General features: G+C 38.0%; 1 protein-coding gene across 1 annotated transcript in view; it reads right to left on the reverse strand.

The window, feature by feature from the left end:
• Positions 1-8,814: 8,814 nt before the first annotated feature.
• CCSER1 (coiled-coil serine rich protein 1) overlaps positions 8,815-15,382 on the reverse strand; it is a 554,984-nt gene continuing 548,416 nt past the window's right edge. The window contains exon 9 of the mRNA XM_045284207.1: positions 8,815-9,390. Within this exon, the coding sequence (XP_045140142.1) occupies positions 9,331-9,390 (60 nt within the window). The 3' untranslated portion in view covers positions 8,815-9,330. The remainder of the gene's footprint in view (positions 9,391-15,382) is intronic.

A 15,382-nucleotide genomic window follows, 5' to 3' on the forward strand; every position in this document is an offset into this window, starting at 1 on the left:
TGGAAATATTTAAAAAAACAAACAAAAATCCAGAAATGTTGGAAACTCTATTAAACCAACAAAGAAAATATGGAGAAAGTAGTAGGTTTCCCCAATCAATGGAGGCACTCTTAAATACATATGAAATTTTAAGGATGTTACCTATTTAACATTTTTGAAATTAGTTCTGTCTGAAGAACTGTGAAGGAATACAATTATTATAACAATGCATCAAATAACCATGAATACATCCCCAATCAAAGCAGATTCCCTTGGAGGAAAAAAAGATGCAAAAGTATTGGTTCTGTTTGCCAATTAACTTTGGCTTTTCCCCCTCCAGAAGAAGCAGACTGGCGACAGCGCTGTGTGGGTGTATTTGGACGAACAGCCCAGGAAGACGCCAACGCTGTGCAAAAGGCAGCCCGGGCTCACACTGCCCCTTCTCTTACTCACACAGAAAACTCTGCTTTGTGGGAGCCTGGGCACTTTGGGGAGCTGGAGCTGAAGCGTCAGCCTTGCTTTGTGCCTTGGCCTTGGGCCAGCAGAGCCTCAGACCCTTGGCAATAAATATGTGCCCGAGTCTGCTTGCCAAGCGTGGGTGGGCCATAAAGGCCAGTCAGCAGAGCTTGTGGTGGAAACCATTGGGATCTTAGCCTTGACTTTCGTGGGTTTCACAAGAACCTTTTAGCCTCCGTGCCGAGCAGCTGCCGCCTTGGCATTGTTGGCCTGCATTTTCTTCGGGCCCTTGTCCTTCTTGGCAAAGCACATGTTCCTCAAGAACTTGGGGTCCACCCCCTTAAGAGAATCATATCGTTGTGACAGGGGTTTCTTGATGCCGTTTCTGTGACATTTCCGGGATGAGTTGGGCCTGCCATGTCTGTAGTGTCACCTGCTGCCCCAGGAGCGTCAGAGACCAGGAGAAGGAGAGAACGTCGCGATGCAGCCTATTTTTGGCACGTGCATTTCTGAGCTCATGATTGGATTGCTCCAGTCTGAGCTCTTGGAGTTAATTATGTCCATGTGTTTGCTTCATTTCGACTAATGACAATGATGTGAGCACTATTGTATTTCACTTGGGGATAGACACTTAAGGCCTACAGTGGCCCAATGGTTAAGCACTCAGCTGCCAACTGAAAAGTTGGTCCTTCAAACCCACTTAGTGGGTTTGTCTAGAGGAAGACTTGACTATCTACTTCCATAAAGGTTAGCACCTAGAAAATGCTATCGCATAGTTTTACTTTATTACATGAGAGTGACCATGACTCTAAATGGACTTCATGGCATCCAACAACAAAATGCTATCTCTCACACTTGATGCTTGCCGTAGGTTGTAGAAATCTGAAGACGGTGACTGTATCATTAGTCTGAGTCTCAGAGTTGCTTAGCATAGGCAAGGACAAAATATGTGATGCTTTTATAAGCCACACAAATTTGATGAGTGTTGCTTTTGCAACCTAAGATCACCTATCACGATGCTGAGAATTATTTAATATGTCTCTTCTAGCCATAGCCTTGGTTACTTTCTCCCACTCAATGACTTTCCCCGGTGTCCCTGGGTAAGAAAGGGGGAAGATCGTGATTGGATAATATGACTCAGCTGTAAGTGACTGCCATCCTGCTAGCTATAGAGTGAGTCATCTCAGAAGCAGGTGGTGGGTTTTCAATACCAGCAAGAGCCAGGGCTTTGAGATCCCTGGGCCATGAATTTCTTGATCCAGGGAGATAGCTTTGACCTTTGAGGGGCGGCAGCGGGAGGCACAGTGTGAAATAAAGAGGTGGACTTCCCAGCCCACAGAACAAGTAACAGTGCTTTGAGGCGTGAGGCTGGCTGGTGGAGGGGGCTGCCTCTGGGAACTTGATTCGGAGAGCTGGGTTTGTGGAGCTAGGAAGCTGGGGCTGAGTGCCTTTGGATTAAAGTTGACAGGGAAGTGGCATGCCGTTGGGCACTTGTTAACATCCCTATGAGTCAGCAGTGAGTTTGGTTTGGGTTTATGTGACACGGAGGACACACACAACTCCTCTGACTGACACGAGTAGAGTTCCTTCTGCTCTATGTGGGAAACCCTAGAACGTAGCTGTCGGGTTTGTAGAACCAGACTGCTGACATTAATGGTCCACCTCTGCCATTGCATGGGTGTTGCTGAGGGAAGTTTACCTCATTTTCAAGGATTTTAATTCCCTTCTATGTAAAATGAAAATAATAATAGACTATTTAAATAAATAAATACATGCAAAAACACAAGTGACATTGGCTGGCACAAAGTAAACAACCTATAGAGTTATTATTCTCTCTACCTAAAAGAACTGTAGTACCTTGCATTTGTTCATATACATATCACCTGAATATAATTATTATTCATAAGTATAATTCTGAAAATCAAAGACAAAAATGATTCCATTAGGCTTTCAGTGGTTTTCAAAATCTGTTTTGGGGAAAATGGCATACCACAGATTGGCACATTCCTCCAGATCTGCTAAGATCTATTCGGTGAGTGGAGGACTGTGAACAACAAAGACAGGGGTTCAATCCCACCAGCTGGTCCATGGGGAGAAACTGCTGTCAGCTGCTATACATAGTTACAAAACCTTGGAAACCATCTCAGGTAGCTGTGAGCCACCAGCGCCTGCAACAGTAGGCTCAACCCTAACACTGGGAAGGCCGGTGCAAGATGAGGCAGTGTTTCATTCTCTTGGACATAACCGTCATGATGAGCCAGAGCTGGCTCCATAGTGCTATAAAAGAACATGGTACTGGTCCGCCTCCCGCTTGGATCTTATAGATCTTACAGATTATATATACATATGAATAGCCTGAGGATATTGTTAAAATACTGATTCTGATTCTGAGTATCTGTGGTAGGAGGGTAAGTTCTCATCAAGATATCCACACAAATGCACAGCTTTGAAGCCTTGGCTTTAAAGCCCAAGCTATATATTAAGACAGCGTGGTCTTAAATGCAGTACAGTACATTATGGCATTGTAACCACGTGTAAGGTTGTATACACACACACATACACACATACACACATAATCATGTTTACAAAACTTTTTCTTAACATCTATCTATCATATCTCATAGGGCTTAGTGAGGATTAGCATACTTAAAATATGTCTAGCTTTTAAAGAGCTTCTGCTATACAGTAAATGATAACCAGCTTAAACTACTGAGTGATTTAGAAAAGGTATATTTCAATTAAGTCTGGAAATGTCAGGATTATTTTTGGAGGAGGGATATATAACTTGGTTTCCTTTTATGTAAACAGCTGGGGGGAAATGGTACTAAAGTTTAGGGAGCTGATGAAATAATGCTTCAAAGTCTTGATGCAAAAAGAGACAAAGATGTGGTGAAATGCATGTTAAATTGTTCACTACAGATTATTAATCAAGCACTAATAAAACCCATGCTTCCTGGATATACATCATACCTGTTGGAAACTGTAAAATGTGAAAGAAAATTTGATTGTATAGGAAGGTGCTCTGGGTTTGAAAGAGGTACAGGTGTAAACCATACTTTGTAGCAGAATATTTTATGTGTTGAAAAATGCAAAACTGTTCAGTAAATATTAGTAAGTAAAGACAAGCATATGGTTCAGTGAATTAATTGATATGACTCTTCTAGCCATAGGGTTTGTAACGCCCACAATGATTTTTCCTGCTGGGTCTGGGAAATAGAAGGGATAGGATTATGATTTTGTTGTGAATCCTTGTTAACAAAGTTAATTATGATGGTAAAAGCGCTGACTTATAATGTAGAGATTGGTCAAAGTATATTGTCCTGTTGGTTATAACATGCGCCATTTCACCAGTAGAAGGGGAAATTGCGCTACCATCAAAAAAGAAAGTTGGAGCAGAAAATTCCCCCACTGGGCATGGAGATCCCCACACACTGAGGCTTCTAGATCCAGGAGAAAGAGAGCTGTGACGCAAGGGGAGTGTCAGAAGCGCAGCAGCATCAGACTCTCTAAGAACCTTCCGAACAGCAGCAGGGAAATTTGTTGGTCAAATGTAGTGCCAAAAGGCACCACTTCTGAGACATCAGCCGCTTCAAACCTTATGAATAGCACTGAAGCGTGACAGAAGATGGCCCTGCATGTTGCATAAGACCGGCGAAGAGCTGCCTCCTCAAAGAAGAGTTGACTTTAATGATAGGGACAGAGCACAAGTTTGGGACCTATATTTGGTGACGAACATGACTCAAAATCAGAAACAAATGTAAACATCCATTATGAATTGGAATTTGGAATTCACACTGTATGAATCTAGGAAAATTGAAAGTTGTCAAAAATGAAATGGAACACATAAATATAACTATCCTAGGCATTAGTCAACTGAAAGGATTGGTGCTAGCCATTTTGAAGCAGACAATCATATGGCTTACTTTGCTGGGAAGGACAAATTCAAAAAGAATGGCGTCACTTTCATCATCCAATTTCAAGATCTATCTTTAAGCACAACATTATCGGCGATAGGATAATAATATCTAAATACCCTCTAAGAAAGTCCAGTTAATAAAACTGCTACTCAAATTTAAACATCAAGCACAAACACTAGTGAAGAAGAAATGGAATAATTCTACAAACTTCTTCAGTCTGAAATTGATCAAACCTGTAATCAAAGTGTATTGATCATTAGTGGTAATCGTAATGAAAAAGTTGAAAACAAAACAGAAGAATCAGTAGCTGGAACACATGGCCTTGGTGATACAAACTAAGCTAGAGATTGCATGACTGAATTTTGCAAACCCAACAATTTCTTTATTGTAAGTACCTTTTTGCAGTAGCACAAAAGTCTACTATATACATGTACTTCTGCATCTGTAATACACGTAAATTAAATGGACTAAATCAGTGGGAAGAGAAGACGGAGAAGTTGAATATTAGCTGCCAAGGGAGGTCAGAGATCCACTATGGAACAGACCATCAATTGGTACTTTCTAAATTCAGCATGAAGCTGAAGAAAAATGAAACAATTTCACGAGAACCAAATATGATCTTGAGAAGATCCCACTTGAAGTCTTGAGAGCATCTCAAGCACAGTTCTGACAGAGTGAACACCAAGGAGAGGTGATCAATGAGCTATGGGCTGCTCTGAAGGGAATTGCCTATACCAAAAACAAAGGGTAGTTTTAAAGATAGGAAAGAAAGAGAATATCAACTTGAATGAGTGGCTAAAGCAAATATAATAATCAAAGGAGAGCTCAAGAAGAAAAAGCAATCATTCATAATTAAATTCGCAAATACCTGAAGTTAAAGAACCAAAAAGTAAGATCAAGCTCAGCATAACTAAAGCTAAAAGAACTGAAGACAAAATATAAACCTATAGTGAAGAATTTTGTGGGAAAATATTGAATAATGCAGGAAGAATCCAAAGGCCATAAAAGAAATACTGAGTCTGTACCAGAAAAAAAAAGTTCACATTCAAACATTCAAGAGGTAGCATATGATCAAAAACCATTAATACTGATGCAAAAATGTCAAGCAGCCAAGAAGACATCTGGGCAAAATAAGGCTCAGTGTTTCACAAGCTTAGGAAGCACTTACGAACAGCAGCAGGGAAACATGGTCAAATGTAGTGCCAAAAGGCACCACTTCTGAGACTCTTTCATTGATGTCAAGAAATTTGTAAGGCAGCTATCAGGCCAATTGACTGGAAGAGATAAATATTTGTGCCCCAAAGAAAGCAAAAATTGCTTTAAAATGTTATTCATAATACATGTGAGATACATTTTGCTGAAGATAATTCATCTCCGGTTGCAGCAATACATCAATTGGGAGATGCCTGAAATTCAATCTTGATCAGAAGTTGATGTGGCAGTAGGGATATGGTTGCTGATGTCACATGAGCCTTGCCTCAAAGTTGAGAAAAACAGTTTTACTTTCTTTAACTACAAAGACATTTGACTGTGTGGATCATAGCAGGATGGCTAACACTGGAAAAAACTGCAACTGCAAAATACTTCATTGTGCTCCCATGGAACCTGTACATCCACAAAGTAGTAGTTTGGATTGAACAAAGGCATACTGCGTGGTTGAAAATCAGGGAAAGTGTGCATCTGGGTTGCACCCTTTCAACATACTTATTCTATCTGTATGCTGAGCAATAATCTGAGAGAGGGACTATCTGAAGAAGAACATGATATCTGGATGAGAGGCAGGCTTATTACCTGAGATATGCAGATGACTCAACCTTGCTTGCTGAAAGTGAGGAGGACATGAAGCACTTGCCAGTGAAGGTCAAGGACTGCCACCTTCAGTATGAATTACAACTCAGTATAATGAAAACAAAAATCCTTACAATTAGACCAATAGACAACATCATAATAGAGAAAAGATTGGAATTGTCCATGATTTCATTGCGCTTGAAATCATAGCCAATGCTCATAGCATTGCAGCTAAGAAAGCAAAGGACATATTTCAACATGGCAAATATGCTTCCACGACCTCTTCAAAATGTCGAAGAGCCCCAGTCATCTGTAGCACATGGCCTGGGTCACTAATATCTTGATAGAACCTAAATCAAGAGTCCAATTAGGAACATAGTACCAGGCATATTCTCCTCTTCCATATACGTACTGTTCTTTCAAGGCACCCAGCATGCTTCATAAACCACAGTAGCAGGACTTGATGTGGAAACTCAATGAAGTGGACTGAGTTTACCTCATCCTCACCTAATAGTACTTGGGACTTAAGGCTCCCAAGTGTGAGAAGAAGCAGATAACTGTTATCCCAAGGACATAGGACTGGTTGACAATGGACTTTGGTTTAGATCTCTTGCCTTGAGAAGCACAATGAATGGAAGATGCACACCAGCCTGTGTGATCCAAGGATTGCAAATAATAAAATCCAAATATGAAGGAGGGAATGGTATCAGAGCTTAACTTGTGAACACCTGTTTTACAGAAGGCTATGGATCATAGTGGAATCCCAAATCCAATTTCAGGGTTAAGCCTCCAGCAATTCCCCTCTGATTAGCTAAGGGATCTGATTAGCCTTGTTATTGGACAGAGAGCCTTGTAAAGTAGATTAAGGCTGATCTCACTGCATTATGTCATTGCTGACTCATAACAACTCTATAGGACAGGGTCGAACTGTCCCCTTTGAGTTTCTAAGATTGTAAATGCAAACAGGAAGAAAAGTCCTTGCCTTTCTCCCTTAGATTGGCTGGTGTTTTCAGATTGCAGTCCAAGGCATAACCATTATGCCACCAAATATTAGGATAAAATATAATATCTTTTCATTTGATCTCCCTTTTGACTGATTTTAAAGTTGTTTCAGTTTTTTAATAAAATGAGGGGGGGCATTTGGATTAAGCTAAGCCTTCAGTAAATCCCTTGTGACCATGTGAACAACTTTTCTATCATATAGAATCCATTAGAAAGTAGATGATTGAAGATGTAGCTAGGTTACAATTGAACACTTTATCATTTGATCTCCCTTTTAATCCATTTTAAATTGTTTATGTTTTAAAAAATATTTTCTGCTTTCCTTCCAGCTGAGGCTTTTCTCTATTTTACATTTTGTTGTTCTTAGCTTTTTTTGTTGTTTGAAAATATTATATCTGAAATCCAGGATCAATCAACAGAGACAGTAATTGGATTAATGTTCTTGGGGAGAGGTGTGAGATAACAACAAGTATAAGAGTGAAGAAAGTGGTCTACAATAGATTGTACAATTCTTTTTAATATGACTGAAATATGGAATTGTATCGCTTTTGAAATATGTGCAATACAACTATTTTTTAATGGAAAAAATTGTGGAAAGGACCATGGACTGTCAGGAGAATAAACGAATCTATCTTGGAGGAAATACAGCCAGAATGCTCCTTAGGAAGGAGGATGGAGAGACTTAGTCTCACACACTAGTTATTATGAGTCTTGACTGACAGGAAAGCAGCCAATTACAATGTGCTTTTTGATATTTCTTTCCTTTTGGTAACTTTGGATTGACCTGCTCTGTTTATATTTTTTATGTAATTGTGTCAAAAGTTTCTTTCTTGAAGATAGCAAGAGGATGGTTCATAGTTTGTTTGGTGTTTTTGAAATGTTTTTGTTCTATTCATTCTATCCCTCTGTTCCTTGGATTGGAGAGTTTAGTTCATTTAATATTGACTAGCCACATTGTGAAGAAATTTTTACTAGGGTTATGCTGTTTAAAAGGAGTAATGATTTTACATTATATACATTTATAAGTTTAGCCATAAAATAAAGAAATTAAAAAGACATACAAATAGAATAAAAATAAACTATACAAAACTTAAAAATAGAAAATGGAATGTTTTTACTATACCTCATAAAAAGGAATCTTTTCGGGGCAAAAATCAATAAAAACACAAAAAGCATTATGGAAATAAAAATACTTTGTAGTTTTATTTTTAGTATCATAAAGTCAACATTTAATTATTACTATTAAATTTCACATATTGCTGAATAAATTAAGAGATATTAAGCACATTTCAGAATGCTAAAACGAGTCCCATGATATATTTCATTGCCTATTAGCAAAATATATAAAATTCAGTGAATCCTCCTTTCCTTTCTTTTGCTGTAATGCTCTTCTGTGGCTGATCATATTGAAGCATACTTTGTACTTACATATTTAACTTATCCTTCCAAAAAGAAAAAAAAATTGAAGACTGTCCCCAGGCTAGTTGATAATGAACATTAATTGTTATAGAAAAGAAATAAAAAGGGACACAGAGAAATGGAGAGCAATGCCAAGTCCAGGGGATAGATGCATATTTTTTATGATATGTTCAAACATGTTTCTCCTGGAGGTCAATAAGCTTTCTTCACTAGTTTAGGGATACTAATAATTTTTTTATTTCCTGTAGTTACAACAGAACTCATTATTTATTCCATCTGAAGACATACTGCTTGCATCTCTGGGCATCAATGGAAGAAAAAATTAGTTACACATAGTTTAGTCCTTCAGTTCTAATTGCTTCAGTTTAATGGAGAAACTAGGAGCATTGTTTTCAAAGCACACTGATGAGCAGATAATATGTGGTCACATTAAAATAAAATTACAGGGAGACAAATTATACAAATGAGAAAGTTTAACAAAAAATGTGCTGCCAAGTGGAATACTACACATAGATATGATTTTTAAATAAAAGCATATTTCTCTTTTACAAATACAATAAACATAAGGTAGTGATATGAAAGCAGAATCTTAATTTATCTTTAGTTTATTCAATAGTGTACAAATCAAAAATTAATTGTGCTATATTTGAGATGAAAATATTTTTGTATGACATATTTTAGGAGAAAGGCAACATGGATTGATAAAAGTATGCTATTAAATTACTTAAACTCCATATATGCAGTTCTCATTGCTCAAATAATGATTAGCCTAGGTTGAAAGAGTTACTGGCTTAAATAAACCTTCAGTGCGTGTACGATTCCACAGGGCCTTAAAAAAAAGAAGAAAAAAAAAGAAATGAATGAATGCCATGAAATTAATAAAATGAAATGAAATCAATGAGAACATTTAGAATACATATCAAAAACACAGATCAACAAACAACTATTCTGATCATGATCTTTATGTCAAAACATATTAATATTTGCTAATGGAAATATTTATGTTAATAAGCTTTACAGACTTCCAAATGTGATGTGATGTGATATTTACTACAAAAAGAAGAATGGAAATGTGATGACAAATTCTATATCCTGGTTTTGTTAAATAAGGCCACATTGCAACATTTTCACAAAATTGTTTTTTACGTTATGCATTCTACAAGACAAGTAAATGCTTAATATCTTAAGTGGCTCTCCTAATATTTTTGTAAACCACAGTTACCATTCATGGTCCCCAAAACAGCTCCAACAGAATTTTGTCAATCTTCATTAATTAATTTTAGTACTTCTTAATCTCTAAGCTTTAAGGCAAGCGCTGGCGATGGAGTAGTAACAAGCTGGGATGCGAACAGGGTCAGCATTTCAAAACCACCAGCCTCTCTGCCAGAGAAAGTTGAGGCTCTTTGCTACCATAGAGTTACAGTCTCAGAAACCCTGAGGATCAATGAATTCTGCCCTGCCCTATAGGGTTGCTATCAGTCAACACTGACCCCATGTTAGTGAGTTTGGTTTTGGTTTGGAAAATTGAGTGCAGTGATAGATCAACATACTTAAAAATATTTTACCCTTTAATCAGAGAAATTATATTTTGTGCAATTATTTTTTTCAACCACTTTATGGGCAAGTAATTTACATATCATATAATTCAATAGTTCAATCATTTAATTATATCACAGAGAATTGTGCAATTACCCCAACATCAATTTTAGAGAGCTCCCCCTCCCCCATGATTAAATCACAACCAAGATAATTTATGCCATCACAATCCTTTCTGGTGCTCCCTCCCCACTCCCATCTTCATTAATTACTCCCCAAATCCCCTTACCCTCACTATCCCCACCCCCACACACCTGTATTCCCTATATCCCCTGTATCCATAATTATCTTTATGTGTCCACTCCTCCTGCGCCTCACTTCTGGGAGAACCAACAATAGAAAACAAAAGTGTGCTAAGGTGATAAGGGTAGAAACAATTGTATACAGACAAAAATACTAATAATGCATAAGAAGGAAAACAAAACCCAACAACATTCAAGAAGTCAGGGAAGAAATTTCTGTCATGGAACCAGTAAGAGACGATTATACGCAGAACAAATTCAGATCGCATTTACTGGTGACCAACTGGCCAAGCGTTGAGTTCTATCCAGCATAACTGAGATTACAATCGTCAATGCCTGATAGGAAGGCTCTCAGCAGATCTGCCAGGGCTCAGTCTCACTCGGCAGATGGGTTTGGGCTCTCACCATTTTCCCATAGCCCTCTACAAATTGGGCGTTCGTCATTTTGGATCTAATGCTATTCTCCTTACTCTGATTGAGTTTTGTACTTGTCATTTTTGGATCACATGACTTGGTGTGTGCTTCTTCTTTGTGGACTTAATTGACTCCTGCTCATTTGAATATAAGTCTTTAAGACCCCCAGACATTATTCTGATTGATAGCAGGGCATCATCTTCTTTCTGTACCACACTTTGCTGTGCAGCCTTCTCTTCAGTGATCATTTTATGAAGGAGAGTATTGAGCAGGGCCATGTATAAGAACAGATTATTCTTAAGCTGAAGCGAGCATTTTCTGTGAGCTCAAAAGCCATTCCTGGATCGATGCCTTTATTTTAGTTATTTATTTGTGTTTCATTAATTTGCTGTAGATTGGACCCAATTCATTTGTCATATCTTTCCATAGCCCAATCATGTCAAACCTAATTGCACAATGTCTTGCATACGTGTTTTCCAAAACATACTTTTCTTTCAATGGCTTCTTGTCTTCATTTCCCTCTTGCCCCGCACCCTCACCTCTCAGTAACCCCCTTCCCCAAACCTTTGTTATATTTTCTATGTGTTTAAAAAGTATAGAAAAATAAAGAAAATAGAGAATATAAAAAGTATAAACTATGGTCTTTAACCACAAGGACTGTACAATCTAGCTTGAGAAACAGAGATGAATATCATAAAAGATGAATTATAAGCCAATAGTTTAGAAGTATATGTCAATTGATTGATGGTTCTTATGACTGCGGTAGTTCTGTTGAAGGCTGGATATACTTAAGTTCAGATTTTAGGTATATTACAAAGGAAATGGGACTGAAACTAGATACTCAATAGGAAATATGACATAGTGGAGAAAATGTTTGAGGAGTATTTCGGGTAGCATCATTAAAAATAAATTGTAAAACAAGTAAATAATTGAGACAAGAAATAACAATTATAGAACAGTAGAGGTAGAATAAAAGCTCCAAGTATGGAAATCACAAAACCTAAAATTACATAAAGAAGAAAGAATGACTTTGGTCCCTGATATAGATATTATACTATATATTTTTGTGAGTTATTTAATGTGAGTATGTTTTAATTGAGAAATACAAGATACAATAAACATTTTGGATTTGTGTGTCGCATATTTTTGTTTATGCTATACAGATTAGAAAGTATGGAACCTATTGAGGGGTTAAACCAATGTGATGAAGTCCTGTTGCTCCTAGCAGTACGGGGAGGTGACTATTTATGGTACTGTGACTTCTCACCTGTCAAGATGATTGCTCAGCTTAGTAAACAGCTGACTCATCATCTGAGGACGCACTCAAATGAAACAGACTCAGAAAAGTACTTCCCGGGAACTTCCTTCCAGGCACCAATCTTTCTTCTTCAGTAGAGTCTGAAAGGTGGTGTGGGAGGAGGGTTTCAGACCAGGTTGCTGACAGTGTCCTTGTTCCATGGCAGTGATGGCAACAGGCGGGGCCAATAGTATAGGGGGAGGGACCATCTAGGCAGTGGTACCACTAGGGTTGGTGTTACTGTTTACCCAGTCTGACTCATCACCACCAATCCATGCATACCCTCTGTTACTGAATAGGGTGCCTTGTTGTCACCTCTCAATCTCCTCAGTACCATTCAAGGGCTTTGGCACCCAACAATGGGCAGAGAAAGTGGTATCCACCATGGCTAATGGGAGATAGGAGGACCTGGGGAGAAGGGGTTTGATGGATGGAGCTGAATATAAGCTGCTCCCAGGCGAGTTCCCAGGCAGTGGTAGGGGGTGTGTGTGTGACCAGCTGGCCCCATCAGGATGGGGAGCAGAGCTGGAGTGAGACTATGCATGACCCCACTAGGTAAAACCGAGCCAGGTGATACCATCTGGCTTTTCTTTGTTTGGGTTCTCTCTTGTCATCTTTTTGTCATTTCCTTGATGACGTTTATCACTGTGTGAAATAATCTTGTTTCACTCCTTGATCTTCCTTTTATTTTCTTCTCTCACTGTCATTAAAGCTCTATGAAGAAATGTATCTGCTCAATTTCAGTGTCTGAAATAACTTAAAAGGAAAACAAAAAGCAATGCATAAATTAGAGACTAGAATACCTGCTGATAAAAACCACACGTCTACAGTATACGGAACGCTCGGCGGTAGATACACAGTGAACATGGAACCATTTAAAAGCCTCCATGGTCAGTTCCACCAACAGATTGTTTTGGGTCATGGGGAGTCGAAAATTGGGCAAAGGACGGTGGTGAAAGGGAGCATGGCATAAGTGCTGCAACTGACCTCACTGAATTGTTTATGAGAAAGATGTTGGACTGGCAAATGTGGTGCTATTTACATTTTGACAACAATCAAATAAATCCAATACACACGTTTCTCAAACCCACAAAAGGCCCAGACTAAAGTAAATGTGAGGAGGACAAGGTAGAATTGACCCTGTGGGTTTCTCATATGAGCACTTACCTGCCGGGGCCCCCATGGCCCTTATTAACGACCATAAAATATAATGCCAATAACAAAGAGTTAAAAAATAATAAAGAATTCATACTGTTCAGTTCCTGTTTCACAAATGTGAGTTGAAAGAATGTGAGCAGACAGAAAAAAATATCTGTTACTATTTTATCAATCCGAAATTCTAGATTCCATTATATTTTATGGTCGTTAATAAGGGCTGTGGTGGCTGTGGCAGGTAAGTGTTAGACTTAACCACAGGTAAGGAAGTCCACCCCACCAACACATATGGCCGTGAGCTCTTTCACTTTTTGGCAGAATGCTCATATAAGAAGCCTTAGTAGCATAAAGGTTAATTGCTTGGGTGAGCAGTTCAAAACTACCAGCTTTTCCTCAGGGAAAAGAGGAAGCTTTCTATCCCTGTAAAGACTTATAGTCTCTGACAGGGTCAGTTCTACCCTTTCCTATAGGGTGGCTCTGAATTGAAATACACTCGGTGGCAGTGTGGTCTGGGTTTGAGTTCTTAATAAAATTCTAGTCTGGAAGTCCTTTTTAGTTTTCAGAATTAGTACAATAAAGGGCAATGTATTATCACACAGCAAAACAAGAACATAACCCTTTGCCATTGAGTTGAATATATTCTGCGTCACAAATGTCACTGAATTGTACATTAACATTTATGTTCCCAAACAGCTTATGATATTCTAGTGCTTGTCACGTAGAAAGGACAAAACCCCAATACTTCCATAATTTATATTTAGTAGAACACAGAAAAGACATTGGGAAGGAGTGTTGCTCAAGTAATGGGAATATAAGGTGGGCCGTGATTACATGGTAGTGACAAAAATAATTAGAAAGATAGAATGTTTTTTGGTATGATTGACCACTCTTGGATTATTGTGCATTAAGAATATCTGTGGCAATTAATACATATGTTACACATTTTTGCTGTGAAGTAGCTTAAAAGAACTAGGTGCTTGGCATAAGGAGAGGCTTTTGCCAATGACATAGGATAGACTCTACGGTGTGTTTTTTTTTTCTTTTCTGTTTATTACTTATTCTGAAATGACTTTCAAAAGTCACCTAGCCAGCACACCTTAGACGCCTGCAGGAACCCTCTTCTCTCCCTCCCTCCCTCCCTGTTTGCCTCACACCATGGTCCCAGGAAGAGAATTTATTAAGGCTGGGCCTGGAAATAACCAAAGGATAAAATGTTAAATGACGCAAACATGATGATTAGCAAAATACTGTTGCAGGGGTTCCTGTGTCAGTTAAAATTTAGCATGATATTTTTTTCATTTTACCTAATAGCAATCCTTCTTCAAATTTCCTCCAATGTCTTGCAATTATATTTTGATCCTGAATCAACATACCCAAGACTTAATACAAGCCATGAATTATATATTAATGTGATATAATTTAAATATTTTTCCATTCACATTTTTTTTAATTAGAAAAATGTTCTCTTTCACTGGGAAAATTTTCAAGCCTACATAAGAATAGAAAGTTTGGTACTATCACTTATACATATTTATCATCTACACTTAAATAAAATAAAAGTCACTGCCAAAAGTCAATTCTGACTCATAGCGATCTTATAGGACAAGAGAAGATCCTGCTATGGAACTCCACAGTTGTCAATCTTTATACGAGCACAAAGCCTCTCCTTTCTCCAGTCCAGTGACCAATGATTTGGAAACAGTGACCCTGAGATCAACACGCCATCTACTATACCACCAGGGCTGCTCTTCGTCAATAGTTAACAGTCAATAGTTAGGGGTTGCTATAGTTACTTTGTATAAAAGGTATGTGCACTATTTTTAGATACACACATACAATTATACTACATACATACTGCATATGTGCATATATAATTAATGAATTATGAGTTCATATTGCTATTTCCCATTCAAAAAGAACATAGGATTTTTTTCTTCAATTTTGATTTTCCTTATTATATTTTATTTCTTATTCAGAAAATTATAGATACCAAATGCATTAAAATTACTTGTTAATTTTATAAAATAGAGAAATGACTTCAAAATTGTTATAATATATTATTATTTATTACCGAGTGAAGTTTTATATTTTTGGACTGCTCTTTTGTCCATATCTCA

Source organism: Echinops telfairi, unplaced genomic scaffold (assembly GCF_000313985.2).
Source record: "Echinops telfairi isolate 266 unplaced genomic scaffold, ASM31398v2 ScPeMD7_7468;HRSCAF=8506_0, whole genome shotgun sequence".
Taxonomy (NCBI): Eukaryota; Metazoa; Chordata; class Mammalia; order Afrosoricida; family Tenrecidae; genus Echinops; species Echinops telfairi.